Source organism: Scyliorhinus torazame, chromosome 3, assembly GCF_047496885.1.
Source record: "Scyliorhinus torazame isolate Kashiwa2021f chromosome 3, sScyTor2.1, whole genome shotgun sequence".
Classification (NCBI taxonomy): Eukaryota; Metazoa; Chordata; class Chondrichthyes; order Carcharhiniformes; family Scyliorhinidae; genus Scyliorhinus; species Scyliorhinus torazame.
The window spans coordinates 270,265,923-270,277,116 of NC_092709.1; the positions used below are offsets into that span (position 1 = coordinate 270,265,923).

Here is an 11,194-nt window from a genome sequence, read left to right on the forward strand (position 1 = left end):
CTCGGGGGAGGGAGGTGAGAGAGCCGTCAGGGGGGTTGGGCTTGGTAGGGGGCTGAAGCGTTCCAGGTTGGGGATTGCCCCTGGACTGGGGGGAGGTGAGGGGCTTTGCGCCACTGAGGCCATTAAGGCATCTTTAAATATTGTGAAGACTCATGGCAGGGAAAACCACAGCTGCAGCCAGTTTGTCCCACCAAACACTGCCAGACAGAACCTTGCTTTGGCTTCTATCATGAAATTCAACTTCACCCCCTTTGACGGTGACCAGCCTCGAGCTTCATAGCTGAAGGCTATTTCAAATTAAGAATTAGCCTTGTTAGTTGTGAGAGCACCTCACACTTCTCAACTCTGAAGTGCCATCTCGAGGGTACACATGCCATGTCTCTGAGGATGATTATTGCACAGCATTTCAAAGAAATATTGAAGCCTAAACAGTATGCCTGAATTCTAGGAATGTCAGCACCATAGAGGCAGCTGCCAACAACCAAAAAGTAAGGAGCTGGGTTTCAGTACTGGGGATCCTCTTGTGACCAAAGGAGCTCTTTCCATAAGACAGCAACATGTCGGGTCACGGTAAAACCAGAGGCAAAGGATGCACCGAAGCCAAGACCCGCTTCTTCTGGGCTGACCTGCTGTTCACCATTGGTTGCATCTATCGGCTGCTGCGTAAGGGCCACTATGCCCAGCGGATGGGCACCAGCACCCCCGCCTACCCGGCTGTTGTGTTGGAGTACCAGACTGCCGAGATCCTCGAGCTGAATTTCAACGTGGCCTGGGACAACATGAAGACCCACACCATTCCCCACCACCTGCAGCTCACCATCCGCAATGGCGCGAAGCTTAACAAGCTGCTGGGCAGGCTAACCATCACCCAGGGTGGCATCCTCCCCAACATCCAGGCTGTGCTGCTGCCCAGAGAGACTGGGCACCCCAGCAAGGTTTATGCTTGAGCGCGGCAGGGAGTGAAAAAAAATTCCAAAGTGTAAATGTGTGGTTCAGGGGAGGGCAACTGAGCACGGCCTCCCTAATGATCCCGGTAAACGTCTTGTCTTTGTGGGATTTGAGGGTCCCAGAAGGGTCATAGATCATAGAATGTACAGTGCAGAAGGAGACCATTCGGCCCATCGAGTCTGCACCGGCTCTTGGATTTAGCACCCTACCCAAGGTCCACACCTCCACCCTATCCCCATAACCCAGTAACCCCACCCAGCACTAAGGGCAATTTTGGACACTAAGGGCAATTTATCATGGCCAATCCACCTAACCTGCACATCTTTGGACTGTGGGAGGAAACCGGAGCTCCCGGAGGAAACCCACGCAGACACGGGGAGGATGTGCAGACTCCGCACAGACAGTGACCCAAGCCGGAATCGAACCTAGGACCCTGGAGCTGTGAAGCAATTGTGCTATCCACAATGCTACCGTGCTGCCCCTAATCTTATCTAACTGGCTCATTCCAGGGTTTGAGCAGGGACCTGTGTAGCATATCCAAATCTACAGCCCACAATTGTATCCAGGAAGTCACGGATGCTCTGTATGCCTGGGCATCCAGCTATGACACTTTCAACCTTTACTAGGCGCACAAGATGCCAGGGCTGTTGGGTGTCCGCACCATCACTGTGGTGTCCCCGGTCCAGGGGCAATAGATAGCACACATGTCGCTCCGCATGCACAAGGGAAAAATGGAGTGCCCTTCATTAACAGGAAGGGGTTCCACACCCTGTAGGTTCAGATTGTGTGCGACCATTGCCTTTGTATCATGCACTTGTGTGTCATATACCAAGGGACCATGCATGACAGTTACTCCCGGGGCACACGGAGGTCCCTGACATCATTGAGGACCACCGCAGGGTGATGGGGGCTCTTGGGAGATAATGGATACCCACTGAGGTCATGGCTGATGACGTCGGTGTGGAGGTCGGAGAATGATGCGGAGACCCAATACAATGAGGCCCATGTTGCCACCTGTGCTGACACTGAGTGGTGCACTGGACTACTGAAAATGCGGTTCTGATGCCTGGACTGCTCTGGTGGTGCCCTGAGTACACTGCCAGAGGGTCTCCTGCTTTGTGGTGGTCTGCTGTGCCCTCAACAATCTGGCACAGTAGCGGGGAGTTCTGGAGGAGGACGCAGGACAGGTGGCCTCATCTGAAGAGGATGAGGAGGTGGACCAGGGGAATTGGAGCATGAGCCCGGGGAGGAGCCAGAGGATGGAGAGCAGGCGGTAGCAAGAGTCCAGCATGTGCAGAGGACCCCCTCATCCTCACTAGATTCTCACAGGACAAGGCTATGTCCATCAGCTCAAATGCCCCACATTTCCCTCCTCCCACAATCTCCCCTCTCCCCAATCCCTCCCTCCCCACATTTCCCTCCTTCCCCGCATCTTCTCTCCCCCCCCCCCCCACCCCCACCTGCCCGAGGCAGACCAGAAGGGGTTGGAGCATGAGCTCAAGGAGGAGCCGAAGGATGGAGTGCAGGCAGCAGCAAGGATCCAACATGCGCAAGAGGACCAGGGAGGCCTTCACCCTCATCCTCACCAGATTATCATCTGACAAGGTTATGTCCTTCAGCTCAACCACCCCTCACATTTTTCTCCTTCCCCATTTCCCTCCTTCCCCCAATCCCATTCTCACCCCAATTCCCCTAATCCCACCTCTTCCCCCCTCAAACCTCCACTCTGCGCCAACTTTCCCCTTCCCGGTAATATGTATCTCTCTGCACTGGTAGAAGTGGGGGGTGATAGTTGTGACAAATTAATGATGGTCTCCTCAGAGTTCTCTCTGAGGTGGTCTCTTGGGTGTTGGGGGGAGGGGCGTGTATGGCTCTGGATGACCCGGCCTCATCAAATGGAGATCCTGTGTGACAATGGTCATGTGGTCAGTGAGAGGGAAGGATCATTTTGTCTGACGTGAACAACTCACTTGAGACAGGTCATCTGAGTGAAGGGGCAGTGGATCCTCACCCCTGTTGCACAGGCCAACCTCAGTATCAGTTAATGCTCTCTCCTCGGACAATCCTGCGATCTCCAGGGCCCGTTCCTCATATGGGGTGAGGACTCGTATCTCGAGGATTCCCCCCACCCCCGTCTTGGGGCTTTCCTGCTTATTATGGGCTATCTTCTCGTGCGGGAACAAATGGAGGGCATTGAGAGAAACAGGCATAATGGTTCAGGGGGGTCTGTAGCAGGTCTTATGTGTGGGAACCGCACCTGGATATGAAGGGGTTGTGCACGGTGGGAGCCAGAGGGTTCTGAAGAGCAAACACAAAGTTCAGATGTAGGCAGGATGCTACTGATCTGTGGGGGCGGTTTTGGGAATTTGAGGGACGGCAGGTGGAAGTGATGCCAGGAGAGGTGGTAACTTATCCTTGCAGCTCAGTAGAGGTTGTTGGTCTTCTTCTGACCTTAGACGTCGGTCCTCCTGGTCATGCTGCCTGTACTGACAGCTGCTGCCACTCCCTCCCAGGCGGCATTGCTGACCCTGCTGCTAGTCCTCTGACCCCCTCAGGGCAACAGGATGCCCTATCTCTCATGATGTGTTGGGTGTTCTGGATCACATACAGGTCACCGACACTTGAAGTAGTGCAACACTATTTTATTAAAAGGTTAACTATTTAAACATACTTGAACTGTGGGTAAATACGATACCAGCTTTAACTAAAGACAACTGCCTTGTCCTAACCAGTTGATGCACTCAGCACCTGTGTTGCAGGCTGTGAGCTCTGTGCTCCTAGCTAGCTGCTACTCGAATGAGCGGGAACTCTGATGTCTCCTGTCTTTATAGTGCGTGTGCTCTCACTGGTGATTGGCTGCGGTGTTGTGTATGGTGATTGGTCCCACTGTGTGTCCATCAGTGTGTCTGCACCATGATTATCATAGAATTTACAGTGCAGAAGGAGGCCATTCGGCCCATCGAGTCTGCACCGGCTCTTGGAAAGAGCACCCTACCCAAGGTCAACACCTCCACCCTATCCCCATAACTCAGTAACCCCACCCAACACTATATCACGTGACATGATATACTGGTGTATATTATGACACCTCATTTACAGCATCAAGAAGTCTGGTCAGGTCATCATTGCCAAAGTGAGGAGCAGGTCTGCATGTTGCCATGCTTGTGTGGTGACCGGAGTGAGTGGCGAGGGAACAATTAAAAGCAGCTTCCCCTTGTTTGCGGTGAGAAGCTGAGGCACGAGTCCGGCGAATCAGGCGGCAAGACAGCAAGGAATTGAGAGGAGCTTGTGGAGGCTCATTTTTGGTACTCCTCTTGCCAATGTTGCCATCAAGAAACCCCCGCCAAACGCACCCAAAATGACACTTAGAAATTCTTCCGTTGTACCCGCCCATAGGATCACCATTAAATTATTTCCAGCAAGGCGAGGTTTGTGACATACAGTTTCCATTTAGCCTTTTTAATATGTCAGTCCAAGCATTCTAATTCAAACACCAACTTTATAAATTGTGTAAACATTTTCGATCTAATTTTCGATTTGTTAATTTCCCAAATTCGAAGAAACCTAGTAGACATTAAGAAGACGAGTACAAAATGTCATTAAGTAAATATACTTACTTAAAGTCCACATTTAGCTTTCTGAAAAAGGATATTTAACCGCAGCACGGTAGCACAGTGGGTAGCATTGTTGATTCACAGATCCAGGGTCCCAGGTTCGATTCCCAGCTTGGGTTACTGTCTGTGTGGAGTCTGCACGTTCTCCCCGTGGCTGCATGGGTTTCCTCCCGGTGCTCCGGTTTCCATCCACAAGTCCCGAAAGATGTGTGGCGGGGTTCTGCGCGAACCGGCGGGGTGGACCACTCCGGCGCCGAGGAGTGGCGTGAACTACTCCGGCGTCGGGGCGCCACAAAGGTGCGGAATCCTCCGCACCTTCAGGGGCTAGGCCGGCGGCGGAGTGTTTGGCGCCACGCCAACCGGTGCCGAAGGGCATGGCGCCACGCCAACCGGTGCCGAAGGGCCTCCGCCGGCCGGCGCGAGTTGGCGCGTGCGCAGGCGGGTTCTTCTCCGCACCGGCCATGGCGGAGGTTGACAGCGGCCGGTGCGGAGGGAAAGAGTGCCCCCACGGCACATGCCTGCCCGCGGATCGGTGGGTCCCGATCGCGGGCCAGGCCACTGTGGGGGCACCCCACGGGGCCAGATCCCCCGGCGCCTCCCCGAGGACTCTGCAAGCCGCCCGTGGAGCCAGGTCCCACCGGTCAGACCCTGTTGTGACTTACGCCAGTGGGACCCGCCGAAAACGGGCGGCCACTCGGCCCATCATGGGCCGGAGAATCGCCGGGGGGCCACTGCCAGCAGCCGCCAACCGGCGCGCCGCGATTCCCGTCCCCGACAAAACCCCGGCAGCCGGCGGGGGCGGGATTCACGCCGCCCCCCCAGCGATTCTCTGACCCGGCTGTTAGGTGAATTAGACATACTGAATTCTCCCTCTGTGTACCCGAACAGGCGCCAGAATGTGGCGGCTAGGGGCTTTTCACAGTAACTTCATTGCAGTGTTAATATAAGCCTACTTGTGACAATAAAGATGATTATTATTAGTATTATTATTATTTTAAAAAAATCTTTTTTTCCAATTAAGGGGCAATTTAGCGTGGCCAATCCACCTAACTTGCACATCTTTGGGTTGTGCGGGTGAAACCCACGCAGACATGGGGAGAATGTGCAAACTCCACACGGACCATGGCCCAGGGCCGGGATTCAAACCTGGGTCCTCAGTGCTGCAGTCCCAGTGCTAACCACTGCGCCACATGCCGCCCGTAGTATTATTATTAACCATTGGACTAAAACATATAGGGGTGGGAGGCAGGATACCTGCCCCTGGTGAAAAGGGTGGGCGCCAGCCTGCCTGCACATGGCCTGCTCATCCCGCAAGGCATTTAACAGCTGTCAGGCCTCTGACTAGCTTGAGGAGGGGCTTCTGCTCCCCCATCTGGGAGGAAGGCCCACCTCTCAGAGTTGTCAGGCAATCAAAGAACAAAGAAAATTACAGCACAGGAACAGGCCTTCGGCCCTCCCAGCCTGCGCCGATCCAGATCCTTTATCTCAACCTGTCGCCTATTTTCCAAGGATCTACTTCCCTCTGTTCCCCGCCCGTTCATATATCTGTCTAGAAGCATATTAAATGATGCTATCGTGCCCGCCTCTGCCACCTCCACTGGCAAAGCGTTCCAGGCAGCCATCACCATCTGCGTAAAAAACGTTCCACGCACATCTCCCTTAAACTTTCCCCCTCTCACCGTGAAATCGTGACCCCTTGTAATTGACACCCCCACTCTTGGAAAAAGCTTGTTGCTATCCACCCTGTCCATACCTCTCATAATTTTGTAGACCTCAATCAGGTCCCCCCTCAACCTCTGTCTTTCCAACTAAAACAATCCTAATCTACTCAACCTTTCTTCATAGCTAGCCCCTCCATACCAGGCAACATCCTGGTGAACCTCCTCTGCACCCTCTCTCAAGCATCCACATCCTTCTGGTAATGTGGCGACCAGAACTGCACGCAGTATTCCAAATGTGGCCTAACCAAAGTCCTAAACAACTGTAACATGACCTGCCGACTCTTGTACTCAATACCCCGTCCGATGAAGGCAAGCATGCTGTATGCCTTCTTGACCACTCTATCGACCTGCGTTGCCACCTTCAGGGGACAATGGACCTGAACTCTCAGATCTCTCTGTACATCAATTTTCCCCAGGACTCTTCCATTGACCGTATAGTCCGCTCTTGAATTGGATCTTCCAAAATGCATCACCTCGCATTTGCCTGGATTGAACTCCATCTGCCATTTCTCTGCCCAACTCTCCAATCTATCTATATTTTGCTGTATTCTCTGACAGTCCTCCTCATTATCTGCAATTCCACCAATCTTAGTATCATCTGCAAACTTGCTAATCAGACCACCTATACCTTCGTCCAGATCATTTATGTATATCACAAACAACAGTGGTCCGAGCACGGATCCCTGTGGAACACCACTAGTCACCCTTCTCCATTTCGAGACACTCCCTTCCACCACTACTCTCTGTCTCCTGTTGCCCAGCCAATTCTTTATCCATCTCGCTAGTACACCCTGAACTTCGTGCAACTTTACGTTTTCCATCAACCTGCCATGGGAAACTTTATCAAACGCCTTGCTGAAGTCCATGTGTATGACATCTACAACCCTTCCCTCATCAATTAACTTTGTCACTTCCTCAAAGAATTCTATTAGGTTTGTAAGACATGACCTTCCCTGCACAAAACCATCACTGATAAGTCTATTTTCTTCCAAATCTGAATAGATCCTATCCCTCGGTATCTTCTCCAACAGTTTGCCTACCACTAACGTCAAGCTCACAGGTCTATAATTCCCTGGATTATCCCTGCTACCCTTCTTAAACAAAGGGACAACATTAGCAATTCTCCAGTCCTCCGGGACCTCACCCATGTTCAAGGATGCTGCAAAGATATCTGTTAAGGCCCCAGCTATTTCGTCCCTCGCTTCCCTTAGTAACCTGGGATAGATGCCATCCGGACCTGGGGACTTGTCCACCTTAATGCCTTTTAGAATACCCAAAACTTCCCCCTTCCTTCTGCCAACTTGACCTAGAGTATTTAAACATCCATCCCTAACCTCAACGTCCGTCCTGTCCCTCTCCTTGGTAAATACCGATGCAAAGTACTCATTAAGAGTCTCACCCATTTCCTCTGACTCCACGCATAAATTCCCTCTTTTGTCTTTGAGTGGGCCAATCCTTTCTCTAGTTAGCCTCTTGCTCCTTATATACGAATAAAAGGCTTTGGGATTTTCCTTAAACCTGTTAGCCGAAGATATTTCATGATCCCTTTTAGCCCTCTTTATTGCACGTTTGAGATTTGTCCTACTTACCCGATATTCCTCCAAAGTTTCATCAGTTTTAAGTCGCCTAGATCTTATGTATGCTTCCTTTTTCATCTTAGTTAGTCTCACAATTCCAGCCATCATCCATGGTTCCCTAATCTTGCTATTTCTATCCCTCATTTTCACAGGGACAGAGTCCTGCACTCTAATCAACCTTTCCTTAAAATACTCCCACATTTCAAATGTGGATTTACCCTTATACAGCTGCTCCCAATCCACATTCCCTAGCTCCTGCCAAATTTATTATACTTGGCCTTTCCCCAATTTAGCACTCTTCCTTTAGGACCACTCTCGTCTTTGTCCATGAGTATTCTAAACCTTACGGAATTGTGATCGCTATTCCCAAAGTAATCACCAACTGAAACTTCAACCACCTGGCCGGGATCATTCCCCAATGTCAGGTCCAGTATGGCCCCTTCCCGAGTTGGACTGTTTACAGATTGCTCTAAAAACACTCCTGGATGCTCCTTACAAATTCTGCTCCATCTACGTCTCCAACACTACATGAGTCCCATTCAATGTTGGGGAAGTTAAAATCTCCCATCACGACCACCCTATTGCTCCTACATTTTTCTATAACCTGTCTACATATTTGTACCTCTACTTCACGCTCGCTTTTGGGAGGCCTGTAGTAAAGTCCCAACAATGTTACTGCACCCTTCCTATTTCTTAGCTCTACCCATATTGCCTCCGTGCTCGAATCCTCCATAGTTCCCTCCTTAATCACAGCTGTGATATAATCTCTGACCAGTAATGCAACTCCTCCACCCCTTTTACCTCCCTCTCTATCCCTCCTGAAGAATCTATACCCTGGGATATTTAGTTGCCAATCTTGCCCTTCCCTCAACCAAGTCTCAGTAATACCAATAACATCATATTCCCAGGTACTAATCCAAGCCCTATGTTCATCTGCCTTACCTGCTACACTTCTCGCATTATAACAAATGCACCTCAGACCACCTGTCCCTTTGCGTTCATCATCTCTTCCCTGTCTACTCTTCCCCTTAGTCACAATGAGTTTATTATCTAGTATCTTACTGGCTTTAGTTGCTGCCTCTTTACTGACCTCTAACTTCCTAATCTGGTTCCCAGCCCCCTGCCACATGTTGCTCTGTTTCTCTGGTTCTAAATAGGGTGGTCAATATGGTCGCCTTCCTTATTCCTAATTATGTTTGCTTTAGAGTCACCAGGTATCTCTCGATACTGCCACAAGGTTCAAACCCAAATACTGATCAAAGAGCCAATACACTAGTTAGTTAGTTCAAAGTCAATACTATTTATTTACACACACAGTAATATCTACTCATGCACAAAGTACGACAAACTAAACTATCTCTCACGCTAAAGCCTATACTTAGCTTCGGGTGCCCACTCAGTCAGAGGAATGATGGCCGTTGTTCGGATCTGAGGTTGCTGGTTCAAAGTGGTACAGGAGAACCGATAAGGTCGTCCGTCTGGTAGCGAGCGTTGACCTTGGACTTACTTGCTTCTGGTGCAGCTGGTGGATGGGTCTCTCCGCTTTGAGAGCCAAGTCCAAGAGAGTGATTCTCTCTCGGGGGTTTCTTCTTATACCCGGAGGGGCTTCGCGTGCTTTTGGGCGGGCCTTAAACTTGGCCCCAATTAATTGGGCCGCATCTTGATCACTGGTATTGATCTTGACCAATAAAGGGGTGGGTGCCCTGATGGCTGGGCGTGTGTTTGGTGGCCGTTGGCTTTGCTTTGTTTGCGCTTTCAGTTTGGCGAACTGGCACCGGGATGTCTGGAGCTGTATCGGTTGCTTGAGTGTCTTTCCTTTGTTCCCGGAGATGGGCCATCAATATGTTAATTGACCTACAGTTTCAGTCCCGTCTGGGAGCTGCCTTCCCAATACGCATACAGGCTCTGTGTCTGCTTGCTTTCCTAACATTGTCCATAGTTCCCTACATTCATTGCGAGCATCCATTTTGTGTTCTGGAAGTGGCCACCCCAGATGGCTACACACCCTCCTTGTGATCCTCAACGCGAAGCGTGAAGGACCAAATTACTGCATCTTCTTCGTTCTCCTCCTAAGTCGGGTACCCATAAGCAAGGATAGGCCCTATGCTACTTTGTCCTATGGATTGGAGCTTTTACCTAAATTACTTTATGTACACACATCATTATAAAATTCTACGGGACGCTATGACATTCAGGCATGCATTACAAAATAAAATTTAAAAACTGGAACCTCTAACTGTCCTTAACTAAACTATCCTTAATCAATGAAAACATGTACAACATTTTAAACTATACAGTAGCAGCAACACAGGTCTCTCTGGCTTGGCAGTCAAGCACAGAGTTTTACATTTATTTTATTAGAACAAACACAAAAAAACAGATGCACTTTAATTAACTTAAAGGGGGGGGGGGGTTTGTTGAAGTCCGAAAATAGGGGATCTGAATGTGTATACCGGAGTGCGGGAGGCTTTCCTCTGCCATTTCCTAAGCCTTAGTGTCTGAACGACACTGCAGAGTATTGCAAGTACTAATAGTGCTTCTACAACATAGGACAGGGAATACCAAGTAATGAACTTGTCACACCAGGTTGGTGTATCGGTTGCTATCTCTGGGTACAGTGTATGGCAGGGGTGGGAAACATTCACGGCCTGTGTGGTAGGGGTCAGGGGGGTCGCCTCCGTGCGCAACTGGAGTGATCCCGCAAAGATCCAAATGTAGACTATGATGGTTGTCTTCATGTTCTTCTTCTTTCTTTCGTAATCTTCCTGAGGCTTCAGTGGTTCCGGTGTTCTGTGGACACAAGCATAATTTCTGTTATTATCTTGTTTAAGATCTCGTATGTCTGCCTGTCTGTCCTTTTATTGCCAATTACCCATTATAATTGGTCACCATCTGTGACTCCCTCATTTTTTTTTAAACCAAATATTTGGGACAAGAAATCCGAGAAAAAATACTGACACAGCGCGAGCAGTCTCGCAGCCTGTGTGGGCGATGCGGTGAATGTACCATTCAGTGTTTGAGGATGTAAATAGCATATGGAGAGCAACCTAAGGGTCACCGTAAAACAAACAAAAGAGTTTTGAACCAAAAGTTCCAAATGGGGTGAGTATGGGCCGCGGCGGGGCAAGAATGGGTGGAATCCCCGGGTAGGACGGTGACCAGTGCCATATGTGCTCTACCCGAGCGTAGCTGGCCAGATGGGCGTCCTCAGGCAGGGCGGGGACCAGTGCCGTTATTCCAATGCCTGAGTGACCGGACAAGAACGGTAAGAATTTGTGATCGTCGTGTGGGTTACCTATTGTGGTCAATTTCTACCTTCAAAGCAGAAGAGTAG

General features: G+C 50.2%; 1 protein-coding gene across 1 annotated transcript; it reads left to right on the forward strand.

The window, feature by feature from the left end:
- Window positions 1-557: 557 nt before the first annotated feature.
- LOC140409600 (histone H2A-like) lies at window positions 558-947 on the forward strand. The gene has a single exon (XM_072497960.1). The coding sequence runs from the start codon at window positions 558-560 to the stop codon at window positions 945-947; it is 390 nt and encodes a 129-aa protein (XP_072354061.1).
- Window positions 948-11,194: the final 10,247 nt, after the last annotated feature.